The sequence below is a fragment of the Microcebus murinus genome, chromosome 17 (genome assembly GCF_040939455.1).
Source record: "Microcebus murinus isolate Inina chromosome 17, M.murinus_Inina_mat1.0, whole genome shotgun sequence".
Classification (NCBI taxonomy): domain Eukaryota; kingdom Metazoa; phylum Chordata; class Mammalia; order Primates; family Cheirogaleidae; genus Microcebus; species Microcebus murinus.
The window spans coordinates 50,059,466-50,073,940 of record NC_134120.1 but is presented as its reverse complement, the minus strand read 5'-3'; the positions used below and the strand labels follow the sequence as shown (position 1 = coordinate 50,073,940).

At 41.8% G+C, this 14,475-nt stretch overlaps 1 protein-coding gene across 19 annotated transcripts in view; it reads left to right on the top strand.

Moving 5' to 3' along the window:
- The window catches only part of DLGAP1 (DLG associated protein 1), an 882,341-nt gene that overhangs the window by 529,479 nt on the left and 338,387 nt on the right, over positions 1-14,475 (top strand). For 7 of the 19 annotated variants that reach the window (XM_020282327.2, XM_012745935.3, XM_012745931.3 and 4 more), the window contains exon 5: positions 1,138-2,165. In XM_020282327.2, coding sequence (XP_020137916.1) covers positions 1,209-2,165 — 957 coding nt within the window. In that variant the 5' untranslated portion in view covers positions 1,138-1,208. The other 12 variants (XM_012745939.3, XM_075993632.1, XM_075993625.1 and 9 more) reach the window with 9 other exon arrangements.

The following is a 14,475-nucleotide window of genomic DNA, read 5'->3' as shown; positions in this document are numbered from 1 at the left end:
AAACTTATATGTTCTTCATCTGTTCTCAGTTTGTTTAGAGGAAGCTCTTGACCCTGGGATGACAGAAATACATGGGGAAAGCTGGGTGCAGTGGCTCATACCTGCAATCCTAGCACTTTGGGAGGCCAAGGTGGGAGGATCACTTGAGGCCAGGAGTTTGAAACCAGCCTGAGCAACACAGCGAGACTCCATCTCTACAAAAAATAGAAATATTAACCAGGTGTGGTGGTGCCCATCTGTAGTCCCAGCTACTCGGGAGGCTGAGGCAGGAGGATGGCTGGAGCCCAGGAGTTTGAGGTTGCAGTGACCCATGATGACACCACTGCACTCTAGCCAAGGCAGCAGAGCAAGACCCTGACTCAAAAAGAAAAGGAAAAAAATACATGGGCAGATTTTCTCTACATCTCTGATTTATTTGTCATACCTTTGTTTTTTTCAGCTCTAATTAACCCGAGGGATTGTTTGTGTGCTGCAGTTGCTCCTACAGAATTCTAAAGGGAAAGCATGTAGCAGAGGACAGAAGGATAAATCTTAAAGAGAGAAGGTGCCACTGGCTTCTCTTAGTCATCGTGTTTTTCCACTCCCATTTTCATTCACGTTCATGGAGCACTTGCTTAACACGGCTTACCTGGCTGGCTTTGTGCTAGGTAGGGGGACTTAATGGTGACTCAGAGCCAGGCCAGCCTGCAAGGAGCTTAAAGTGGAAGCAAACGGTTCTGCGGGTCTGGAGAGCACAAGAGAGGAACTAATTCTCTCTGCGAGTGGTCTCCGCAAAGGCCTGTTTAACAATTAACACGTAGCACAGAAAATAAAACCAAAGAAGCAAGAGAAAGATACACCCAGTTATTGGAATCACAGAGGGAGTGGGAATTACTCTTTCTAATACATATATTTTTTATAGTTTCCTTTTCCAAGTTTTCCAGCTTGCACCCCTGCCTTCTCTCCCTGCGGGCTTTGGCGTCAGCTTCCCCCCTACAGACAGGACAGAGCTCCTCCAACAACGCACTCAGCTGCTTCAAGGGACGTAATAGGTTCTGCCGGAAAACGAACACAGCAACCAATAGCGCCCTCAAAAGACAGCAATATCTGTTTCCAAGGGAGGCATTAACAATTGTTCCTTCCTCTTCCTTCCCGCAGGTTTTTGCCCAGGACGGGTGCGGAGCCTAACTCCCAGGGGTCCATGCCCCGGCGGCTGCTTCGCGTCCGCGATGAAAGGGTTATCGGGCAGCCGCAGCCATCACCACGGGGTCACCTGTGATTCGGCCTGTGACTCGCTGTCGCACCACTCGGACCGCAAGCCGTACCTGCTGAGCCCGGTGGACCACCACCCCGCGGACCACCCGTACTACACCCAGCGGAACTCCTTCCAGGCCGAGTGCGTGGGCCCCTTCAGCGACCCGCTGGCCAGCAGCACCTTCCCGCGCAGGCACTACACGTCGCAGCAGGAGCTCAAGGACGAGTGCGCCCTGGTGCCCCGCACCCTGGCCACCAAGGCCAACCGCCTCCCCGCCAACCTGCTGGACCAGTTTGAGCGGCAGCTGCCCCTGAGCCGCGATGGCTACCACACGCTGCAGTACAAGCGCACGGCCGTGGAGCACCGCAGCGACAGCCCGGGCCGCATCCGCCACCTGGTGCACTCGGTGCAGAAGCTCTTCACCAAGTCGCACTCCCTGGAGGGGCCGTCCAAGGGCAGCGTCAACGGGGGCAAGGCCAGCCCCGACGAGACGCAGACGGTGCGGTACGGCAAGCGCAGCAAGAGCAAGGAGCGGCGCGCGGAGCCCAAGGCCCGCGCCAACGCCTCCCCGGGCTGGTGGAGCTCCGACGACAACCTGGACGGCGACATGTGCATCTACCACGCCCCCTCGGGCGTGATGACCATGGGCAGGTGCCCCGACCGCTCGGCCTCGCAGTACTTCGTGGAGGCCTACAACACCATCAGCGAGCAGGCGGTGAAGGCGTCCCGGAGCAACAACGACGTCAAGTGCTCCACCTGCGCCAACCTGCCGGTCAGCCTGGACGCCCCGCTCCTGAAGAAGAGCGCCTGGTCCTCCACGCTCACCGTGAGCCGGGCCCGGGAGGTGTACCAGAAAGCCTCGGTCAACATGGACCAGGCCATGGTGAAGTCCGAGTCGTGCCAACAAGAGCGTTCCTGCCAGTACCTGCAGGTAGCATTTCTGTCGTGTGCTGGATGCTTGGAAATAGCACCTGGCTTGATTGTGTGGTCTTTTCTCCTGGGTTCGAGTCTTGGCTCTACTGTGAATTGTCTGTGTGCACAAGAGCAAACTATTTAGCATTTCTGTGCCTAAGTGCTCCTGTCAGGAAAATGCAAGGGAACAAATGCTACCAAGTTCATCCAGTTATCTTAAGACGCTAGATATACAAATGCTTTGAAAAGCACTCCTACGTGAAGGCAAGGAGTTATTAACGGGTTGTGTTCCTCTTTTGTCTGAGGGATCATGAGGTGGGAAGGAGAGGAAAGGGAGTCTACACAGAATTTTAAAATAAATCCACCTTTTTTCCCCCAAAAGTAAACAGTGATCTTTAAAACTTTGGAAAGAGTTTCATTAGCTCTATTCAGAATTTTTTTTAATTAATTTAATTTTTTTAATTTTTAAAATTTTTAATTGTAAAATCCTGCCCGAAGCTATCAGTTTGCACACTGCATGGTCGTCACCATCCCCATGGCCAACCACACCCCCAGCCGGGCTCCCACCCCGGGAGCTGCGCAAATGAGCATGAGCCCTGTGCCCTGAGGAGGCGGACAGCAAGCCAGTTTGAGGACCTGGCAAGCACAGCTGCAGAGACCCAGGACAGCCGAGAAGAGGAGGCAAAGGAGGGATCAGAGCAGTAAAATACAATTAATGTCAGTGTGTAGAGCCCACACGCGTACAAACCCAAGGCAGGCTGCCCTTCCCTGCCACTGTCTGCGTATTTTCCCTGCTGCCCTCTGGTTCACTGAAACCAGCAGTCACCTGGATGAAAATACAGGGGAAGGTCTTTTTCTACCATACCTCCCTGCTCTAGTACTGTGTTTTTCCCAAGACACACTCTTCCACAAGAATGACCCTCATCTTTTTCCTTTTCAGAGTGTTTTTCCTCTGTTCTCTCATGCTCTCCTCATCTTAAATGTATATATGTGTGTGTGTGTGTGTTTTACTGGGCTATTACAGTATGACATACCCACTCCCATTTCCCAGTCCCATGTTAAGAAGAAATGCAAGGAAATGTTCGTCCACTGAGAACTTCATCTTTTTGCTCCCTTGGGAGTGCTTCCACCAAGCCCTGAGAGTACTCCAAGCGGGAAGTCCCCTGGGCAAGGACAATGCCAGAACCGATGCCTGGAGTTGAGAAGAAGCCACCAGCATGCGGATAGTTTTCACAAACAGCACACAGTTCCATAGTCAGTATTTCCCACTGAAGGTGGTATTGCCTAATTTCCTGCAAGGTTACAATGGGTGTTAATAAGTTATCAAAAACTATAACAATTTGAGAGCTAAAGGAATCATTTAATCCACTTAGCCAATGAAAAAAATTATACTCAAAGGAAGGTAAAGACTTAATGAGTTACACTGTTAACATGTGGCAGAGGTAAACTACAACCCAGTATTTTAATTTATAGAAATGACCATTATGAGGGTTGCAACTGAAAGCTCTAGAAATTCTTTAAGCACATAAAGCTCATCTGCTGCTGAAACTAAAGTATTTTGATAAGGATCATCTGTCTTGAAGACAAGATGAGTAAGGAGATAGAAGCCCTAGAGTAAGACATATTTTGTCTGTGAAGGTTCTATGACTTAGCAGCAAAAACAAAACAATTTTTTTAAACCCTGTACTTAAATAAGTAATGGTGAGATTAGGTAAGTATCAGATACTTTACAGAAGGATGCTATATATGGCTCTAGCATCAACCTTTGTTAATAATGAAATTCTTTCATTATGATTGCATAATTGCCTACATTCGTCCTACCTTAAATTCATTTTTCTTTCCTTTCATACCTTTTTGAAGTCAAAATCTCAAGTAGTGGCAAAAAGTGGAAGGATAGAGAAAGAAAGAAGGAAACAGATATTAAGTGAAAATCTATGTACCAGATGCTGTAGGAAATGTTTTCACTTTTGTCATTTCACTTAATCTTCATAATAATCCTGAGATTACTGGATGTAATAATACTGTATTTTTACAAGAGTGGAAACTGACCTGGGAGTTGTAGAACTGAGATTTAGACTTAGATCTGTTTGATGCCAGAGCCACTCTCCTTCTAATTCACCCGGCACAACTGCAGAATCCAGGGCATGAAAATGATGAGCAAGAAGAAAATAAAATCTTTAAAGTAAACATATTATTATTAAAGTTTTTCAGTAAAATGAGAATGAAATCTTAAAGATTTGAGTATAGGATTTCGTGTAGTAGCATTATTGTATCTCATATTATGAAGACTTGGAAATTCTATTTTCGAATCACTTAGCTGCTCTAAGCCTGCTTCTTTTTAGTGAAACACTTGAGGCTTACAGAAAGGTATAAAGAAAAAAATAAACTCCCATTTATACATGACCCAGCCAGAGAAATAAAGCATTAATTATAACGGATCACACATGTACTTTCTTCAATCCCGTTTTACTTCCCTTCTTCTTCAGAGTAATAGCTCACCTGACTTTGATATCCAAAGCTCCTTTATTTTTAATTCTGAAATTATTGAAAGGTTGAAAAAAATTAACCTTTTCTAGCCTGCATTGAGCATTAATTATCCCTGTATCCACCAAGCTAGTTCAACTCTTTAAATATAAACTGAACTCTACGTCACGTTTTATTTAATAGGTATTGACATTTATCGAGTCCCCAATCTACGCACATCTTTCAAACTAAAAGAAAACAAATTCTATATTCCAACGTGGAGAGGTAGCACGTTAGTAAATGAACTAAATGTAGAACAGGGTGTTCTCCCCAGGCAGTATGCTGAAGCTGAAGGGATCCTGTAAGGGAAGAGAAGAAAGATCTGTACGTTCACTTGGGAAAGGAAGACAACAGAAAGTCCCCTCGAGAACTGGGCTCTGCTCTCTTGCTGCCTCTAGGAAGTGAAGGGGGCTCTGCCATCCTGTGGACTCCTTGCTCCCAAAGATAGGGTTAGCCAGCTCCAGCCAGCTCCCATGGGATAATTTCATTTATAAGCTTGTTCTTAGAAGCAAATTTGGGGAAACAGAGAAGGTTTCCTTGTTGGGTGTTTTTTTTTTTTTTTCAGTTATATTGCCTTAATTGGCAACTAATATTGAAGCAGGATTTACAAATGTGTTTAACTTCAACATCACAAGGTTTAGTGGGCAAAGCATTGTTCTACTAGTCTATTAGCATCCTAGTCCCTATTTGCCACTAACTAGTGACATGAGCTGGAGCCATCCTTTCAGCTCTCTGGGCCTCCCTCTTCTGCTAGAAAATGAGACACTTGGTCTAGAAGACCTGTGATCTCAGTCCACATTTTTAAATTCAAGTTACATTTGCCAGAGTACTACTAATTAGAGCAATTTTCAAGAGTTGAAAGGTCTGGGACTCACTTTACAAAATGCCTCCTAAAAGTAGACGTTTTTCAAATATTATCTAATTTGCTCTTTAAAACTCTAGAAGCATTTTACAGTTGAAGAAACTGAGATTTAGTGAATGAGGTTAAGTAACTTGCCCAAGGACACACAGCTAGTATATGGTGACACAGTGGGTAGAGACCGATTCCTCTGCCTTCAAGGTCTGCATCCTTTCCGTTTGCCATACCCTGTCTCTACTCTCACCAAAAAGCAGAACGAGGAAGCAGCATATATCAAATATCAAGTATGTGCCAGGAACCATAAGTATCTCATTTAGTATTTGAAACAACTTTGTAAAGTATTACTATTTAGTTTTATAGATGATAAAACCAAGGCACAAAAGATTAAATCGTCTGCCTAGAAACACAAAGACTGTAAGTGGGAAAGCTAACACTGGACCCCAGATCTGTCTGATTCCAAATATGCTTCAGAAATAAAAATAAATGCATTTTTTATTTTATTACCTGATTTATTCTGTAGCAATTGCATGTGTGCATTTGACCTCTTATATGTGCATGCAATTAAGGCATGGATATTAAATTAGACTAGCAATGAAATGACTGATTATGTCCCTAATTTGATTCAAGACTGACAAAGATTAAATTAATATTCACCAATAGTAGAATCTAAATGCTAGCAAATTTCTGATTCTCTCTTTGCAGAATTATCACTTAGAACTAACTTAATTTAAGCCCTTGCCATGATTCTGTAGAAAATCATGGATCTGCGGAGGTCTATAGGTATTTAGACTCTGCCTGACATTGATTTAGAAATCAAATACTGTAGCTTGAAATAATTTCAAGTTTCAGTTAATACAGTCAATTGGTGATATGTGCTCACTCACAAGCTGTTTGTAGTTAATAAAAAAAAAGACTCCCTTTTTTTCCAATATTGTTATTTTTAAATGTCAAGAATCAGATGTCTGCTGTTTAGAACTATTGTACCGCTGCCAGTGACTGTCTGTATTAGGGTTGGGAGCAGGAACATGGATTTGAAGACATTAAAACTGTTTAATTCTCAGTTGAGATGTGGTTGGCTCTTATACATTTGGAATAAAGCATTTATGGCACATCTCAGGGTAAGTGCTTAATAGTTAAATAAATAAAATAGGAAGAGGTTCAGAGAGGGAGTAAAAGGTGGTTTTTGTTATTGTTTTGTTTTTGCTTTATAAAAGCAGAATTCTTGATTCTGCATATGCCTCTTTCATGAAAACGTTATATATTGAGTGACTGGCATAAAAAGCCATTCAGAAGAGCAAGATTTTAGATTTCCAACTGTTCACCTAAAAGAAAAATCCCTTCGAATCGTGTATTTTGCATTCACCCAGCAGCAGAAACAGGGAAAGGGAAACAAAACGCTCTCCGGTCGGTGGAAGTAGAGAGAGAGAGAGACAGAGAGGGAGCGAGAGAGAGCAAGACAGAGACCGGGAAGAAAGCACTCCCAGAGATGAAATTTTAGGAGAGCAAAATGATCGACCTTTTTAAGGCTGAGTGGGTTTCTTCAGTTTGTGTGCAAGTTTCAAGAAATGGAAGGACTGACCAGGTTTGGGTATAACTCTTTATTACTTTGTATTTGATGATAGTGTGTTGTTGGTTTGGGTGGGTTTTGTGGTGGAAGAAAGAAGGGTACTATTTGTGATTTTATTTCTCTTCTAAATAATGTCTAGTAAGACTGAAAGAGCTTACAAACTAATGCATGTACAGATGGTAAAAAATAGGTTGAGAGATCAGATACCACAGAGGCTTCATAAGATCTTTAATTGACACATGATCCCCTATCTGCTAGGTGCTGTTAGAGGACATTATGTGGCTGGTGATTGAAATGTGATCGGTCATTTTCCAGGACAAGAATCCTGAATACTTACTACTGTTCCTTTGCAAAAATTAAAATTTCTGGGTGATTGCTCTTTTTTTTTTTTCGGGGGAGGGAGGTCTGTTGTTTAAATAAGGCTCCACGAAAGATCACTGAGGAAGCATTCATAGCAAGCACAAACCCAGGATTTTTTAATGCAGGTATAATTATTTTTCAAAATTCTGTTCAAGATTATTTCCATCTTTTCCCAGTGGGAGTTTTCTTTCCCTAGCTGAGTTTTTCCTTCCTCTTGTGTTAGGATAATTTTAATTTTACTATTTCCATGAAAACTACTTTACATGAAATTTATGAAAGTGTTGAACAGTTCTGCTAATGACTTTGGCTATTGTGATGTTTCCTTGCTGCCTTTTTCTAAAACCCCACCAACCACATTAATTGATGATTCTCTTTATTTTTAATTTAAATTGCCTTAATAATCCAGCAAGTGAATGTCAGAGTTTTTGAATGCATTTCCTATTTGGCTTGTACAGTCTTCTTCCTATTTTTTCACTGATCTTAGTAGAGATGTCTGTCCCTCTTCATTGATAGAAAGATGAGATTACGGCAGCCTGGTGCTAACTTTGAACGTGGAATCAGTGATCAACAGCAGATTCCTAGTAATATTGTTTCTCTCTCTCTCTCTCTGATTCTCTATAATTCTTGCTGTTACCCATATCCAATTAATGGAGGGGGTAAAAACAATTGAAAAAAACAACATAGAAAGCAGTGTCCAGAAAGACTCAGCAGTAGTAAACAGAAGATCAGAAATGAATAGGAAAGCCCTGTTGGAAGTTGTTAAAGAAACTTTATTATTCTTGGCCTGCAGTTTCATTGTTTTAAAATGTCTTTAAAGACATTTTCAGCAACACCAAAAGTGCTTGGTTAGCCACAGTTGGAGGTTTCTGCATGTAACATATATTTTCTGATCCCACAGAATTCTAATCCACTAACTGAAGGTATAACATCGGTTAATAACAAGTAAGAGAAAAACTAGCCTTGGATCGATCTCTCAGTGTCCAGTTTACTTTATTTCCCCTTTCTCCATTTTCCTTAGAGGACAGTTGGCTTGATTGCAAATTAAAGGCAGTAAATCAAAATAATCATTCACCAGTCTTCAAAAGAAAGATTCATGCTTAATCTCTGGTCCATTTGAGATCATGGCATTACATGATTTTACACAGAGATTTGTGAATGGTAGAACACATTGGTGTTTTGTTTCAGGTTTCTTAGGGACCACTAAAAAATATATGCAATATTGCCAAGCTGATTTTGATTTGTAATTAGATTATGTTTTTCACCATGTTAGTTTTAGGCTCAAGGGTAACAATCTCTCTTAGTGAATTATTGCACAAGGAGAATTTTTTTTTAATTTTATGTTGTTAAAGTGTTTTGTTAAACTCTTAAGTGTTTTTCTGAATTCTTAAGACTGGAACTACAGTGGGCAAGTGCACTAATTATTTTTCAATGGAAGATTCATTTATATCCAAACTAGTCCTCTCTCTTTGTAACTAAAAGGTAATGATATAAAGAATAATATAATAATATAAATAATATAATAATATAAAGAATCAATTACGTTACACAATAAGCAGAAACAAAGGGAATGTAGTATAAGGAAAGACATATTATCTAACCTTCTTGTTACTTTGGACCAAATTCTTATTCTTACCATTTTTTAGTTCTTTTATGTCTTGGAGAACATTCACATGATCAGGAAAGACTCTTCTGATTCTCCAACTTTTTAAATGTAAGAATATAGGACTGTCATTAAAAACTTTGTTTTCATTTGCTAAAATTTAGTAATATGCCTTGCTTTGTTTCCATTTCTAAGACAAAGAGACCTCTAATTACATTTGCAAATGAGTTGTCAAGATAGGTAGATCTTTTCTTTTGTATACTTTAGGTCACTGTTCTCTATCAATTAGAGTTTCTATTTATTGTTCTCATAGAATTAAGAAACTTCCCACAAAAACCAGCTTTATGATATCACAGAACAGTCTATGAAGGAGCCTGGGGTTACGGTATGCTAGGTGCATGTGTACAGGTGCATATGTACACCTTCCATCTGCATGGGCATTCCTGCAACCATACTTCTAAAATATGCATTTATCGTATGCTGTCTTTGATCTGTCATTCATGAAATCATATCCATTTTCAATGTGCCACTTCATAAAGTCCATGGAACAGGAATGACTATGAAGTAGAGAAACAGATTTTTCATAGATCCCAGTAGAAAATTTATTACCTTGCTTTTCCAGTGATTATATTGAATTTCACTTCCAACCATTAGTGCAGACTAATTAAGGATATCCGGCTTCCCTGTGTGAAAATAAAGCAGGTTTTAGTCCCTTTAACCCAAAGAGACATCTAACAACCATGAAAGGAAATGACTTTTGCTCCTCTTATTTTTTTTAAACACAATTTAATATATACCTGTAGGATTGTCTAACTCCTCCCTGAGTTAACTCTCCAAGATTCTAAAATCTTAAGATGCGTAATTATCGAACCAGGCAAGGGTTTTTTTCCCCAAAAAAGGACAGTTTTAGGATAACAGAACCTCCTCATTGGGAGGTCATTTGGTATAGCTTCCCATTTATAGTCTTCTCCCTGCAATGTGGGCACTGTATCTTCCTACCTACCTATTTTCCATCTAAAATCACCTTATAAAAGAAGACTTTGGAATTATGTAAACCAATTTACTTTTTTATATAAGAAAGATATCCCCAAGGAAATACCTGGACAAGGTCATTCATCTTGTCAGCAGAGACTGGCACTAGCCAGCCCACTGCCCAGCTACCAGTGCAGTTCTGCTGCCATTGCGCCCTAATCTGTGAAAACTTTTAAGGCTCTTATCAATGACTAGCTCAGCCATTCTCACAACATCCTTTTAAGGCAGTGGTGCCAAGACACAGGGAGGCAAAGGGAGAACAGAACTGATCTGAAAGTTTGATTTGAAGCAAGTTTGTGGCTCAGAGGTCTCATAAAAGGTAAAGACAGTTGTTAACTAAATAATTATTAATACCTGAAATTCACACTTCTGTGGTTACAAAGGGCAGGGGAGTTTCTTTAAATTCTTTAAAAAGAAAGAAAAGAAATGGGTGTGTTTCTCCTGGCATGGGCGAGTACTTCCTGCACCCCAACGGTTTCAGTCTCAGTGAACCATGTATGAGAGGATGCACGGAGCAGAACTGATCTGTGTTTGAGTGTGTGATCTTTAGGCACCTCACTCAGAGCCCTGGGTCTGGATTTTGAAGGCAGCATGCTCCTTTCCAGTACCTTCCACTCTCTTGGGAGCCAGCATCCTTCACCTCCCTTTCCTAGGATAAAAATTAACAGAGCTATAACCATATTTTCAAAGGGGAAAATTAATTCACATATTATATCTATGGTGTGCCATTTAGGACAGTATGCATTGTGGCAATGCGACCATGGTACTGAATATATTAAATTAGGAAAACCCCAGAGAATCTGAAAGGCATAGTGCATAGGAGACACCAAGGGCTCCAGGTTAATCTCGTGGTTATTGCATCCAAAACTAAAAGTAACTGATTGGGAAGACCTATCTCTAAAGTTGGAAATGCTACATGAAACATTAGAAAGTGGCATCAATATGGGTAAACATGAGCATGATAATGTCACACGCATGCTTGTATAGAACCATATGTGTGCATAGCCACTTGCTCTATCCTTGAATACTTAGGGGGCCTTAACTTTAGTGCAAAAGAATCACCTAGCAATTGTTCATAACATGAAGATTACTGGCATCAACCCAAGAGATTCTGATTTCATAGATATGGGGTGATTCTGAGATCAATCCAACGGCCACACTTAAAGCCAATTCTAAGGAATTACAAGGCTTAATGTGTCATGTCATTTACTGAAGGGGGCAGTAGAGCGTAATAGATGAAAGCATGGGATTCAGATGATCCATGAATGCTGACTTCCTACCCGACTTTGGTACTTAGTACTTCCATATCTGTCTGTAAAATGGACATGATGATATGATTGCATTTGCTTCAAGTCTTAGAAAAAAATTTTAATTTCAAATTTAAGAAATAAATGAAAAATTTAATGTGAAAATGTTTTGAGTTTATAGGTCCTCAAATGTTGAAATAGTTAACATGCTTTATCTCTTCTCCATGTGTTTCATGTACCATACCACTTTTTCCTTTGTATTTTGCTGACTCTGATTTTCATTAAACTAGGGTTGGGCTGAACACGCCTGCTTTGGTAAAGGCAAGCCCTCTCCCGGGGCAGGATGGCAGTGTGGGTGTAAGGCTTCTTGCCCTGTGTGCCCTAAACACAAAGCTTTTGTCTCAAGGTGAAAGGATCACATAGGATCAATCTTTTGACAGCTCAGCCTCAGTGAGTCCAATTTTCCTGTGGCTCAATATTAGCTGATGGAACACAGTTCTTCTGTTCTCTTCAAGATGTAGTGTGTTAATACAAACACACACACACACACACACACACACACACACACATATATATATATATATATATATATATATATATATATCTTAATTCCATTAAGACCCTGATGCCTTATTCCAGACAGCTTTAGTAAATCAACAGGACAAGCTTAATTAACAGCAACAGCTGTGGGTTGTCTACAAGGGGGCTCTGTCAACCCTTCCTTTATTGGCTTAGGAGAACCGGGTTCTCTGAGGAGTGTCTCCACCATGACAACTTGCTGGAAGGTGACCAGAGGCCACCAGCCATCACTCTTCTCTGCTCATGCCCTTAGTCCCTAACAAATCATCCCCTTGCTCCAAAGCCAGATATGTCATTCTTATAAGGCTGTAGAAATTCAAAAGAGCAAGGGATCGCTGAAGCTGGACCTCTCTCAGGACCTCTTCTCCACAGAACCACTGAAAGCTCAAACTTTTCCTGTCAGCCATCTGGCTCCCGGCAGTCTAAAGACATCCCACCTCACCCGCTTCCCCGTGGCCACCAAAACAATGAATGACAACAAACCCCGTCAAAATTCCCAGGAAAAAGGAAGTTATGTCTCTCAATCATGAAAACTTGAGCAAATAGTCTTGTCATTTTTTCGTTATAAAAGTGGAAATTAGTGAGGATCAAGACCCTCCTATAGGCACAGTGGGGCCCTGTTAGGTCACCCGGGGCCTGCGCTCCACTTAGAATGCCATCTGCTAGCCTAAGTTCTTCCATGGGCCGCGTCCATCTGGCTAGCAACCCCTTCCGCAATAAGTACCGAGAGAGGCATTTATACAGGACTTTTCCTTTTAAACTCCCTTAAAGAATCCCAACTACCTGTACTCCTTGGAAAAATTATGTCTTTTTTTCTCCTCTCCTCTACTAGTAAAAGTTTAGCTGGCTTGTCTGTAATTCAGGGGATGTCAGTGAAAGTAACTGTCGTTTGTTTGCAAATGAAATCTGAGCTTTCTGAAAATGACTCCCATGTAGAATCTGTCCCCCATAACACTCCTCCAGCCTTCTAGTTGATTTTAGATAGTTTCCTGTTCTCCCACCTCTTGGAAATATTCCATGGCACGCTGAGCAGACACTTTTAGTCAAAAATGCCTATAAATAGCTGATTTTCCTGCTAACTGCCTTCTCTCTAAGGCTTTCACAAAGGAGGTGAAACAAATCCACCAGAAACAAGAGCTCTCTGTGAGGAGTGTGGGGTGAGGCTTATGAAAAATCAGATCCATAGGCCGAAAATTATCATGTAGGTCGCTTTGCCATATTGGACTTACGCAATCGCTGCATGGAAAAAGAAACACCGTATTTCATGCCAGATGATCTCATGAACCGAACAATCCATCAAAAGTGTCTCATCTGAACTTTCATGCTTCTTTAAAAATATATACTTTGACTTTCACGCTGCTTTAAAAAAAAATTCCAAAGCCAACTGTTATTTATTAGATTCCATTTGTAAATCTAGAAAACCAATTCCTGTAGCTATTCCAGGATGGGAAATTTGAAACTCTTTCCCCATTTCTCTTCCAAGCTGCACTCACTCAGGAGCTTTTCCTGACCAGCCTGCCTTCTCTCTTGCCCCCAGGCCCTGTTGTCAGCAACACCCCCCAAGCCCCCCAGGGCAGGAGGTGCCTTTCCCTGGAAGATTGCACCCATGCTGGGCAGACCTGCATGTCTTCCCTCACTGATCTCACTGAGGGAACCTTGGAAATCAGATAGGTGAAACTATCACACCCCTCCTTTTCCCCTTCTCCTTCCCGTGCACCCTCCTTAGCAAGAGAGATTTGAGCTCAGCAATCCTTTCCGCTCCCCTTTTCTTCCTCCTCTCTCTTCTTTTCCCTTGCTTTCTAGGTAGCTATTTTATATTATTTGGAAGGAGAGACTAGTCCAACACTATCAGTTTACAGATGAGGACCCAGAGGTCTGGGGAGGTTACCTGGCCTTGCACCGGCCCCCCAGTCGTGGAGGGGGTAGGGAGGTGGTGGCACTCTGAGGAAATCTTCCTCAGCTCCTCTGATCCCACATGTTAGCAATCCTCTCACAGCAACAGGGCAGGGCTCCATGTATCCCCCAGACGTTCTGTCCAGCCCCAGCCCCTGCCTTTCTCACGCTAGTCTCTGGGTCCAATTTGGGGAGCTCACGCCCAGTCTACTGCTGAAGTTTCTGGAGAGTGCATCTCACTGTGCCTTTCTTCGTTATTAATTCCAAGAGAACTTACTTGCACAGTCACTAGAAGCAGAACAGACATCTGAAAGAACTCAACACCCCCCCCTAGCTTTTTACACTTTTTACCCATCAAAGTCTGGGTTCTAATAAAGCCATGTATGTAAAAACAATTTAAAACAGAACTACTCACATTGATGCAATAATAGAAGGCTTCGAATCCAAATTCCCTTCCCCACCCCACCCTGAACCCAAGTTTTCCACAATTTGAAAACTGCTGCCCATTCCTTCCCAGTTAATCAATCTAAGCTGTCTAAGAAAGAGTTCGGTGATCCAGAGGGAAATTTTCTGTATTCACTCTTGATAAACCCACTTTTGACAAATCAGATAGATCAGAAAATCCTCCTAAAGCCCAAAAAATACTGGGTCACAATGCCATGCATGGTG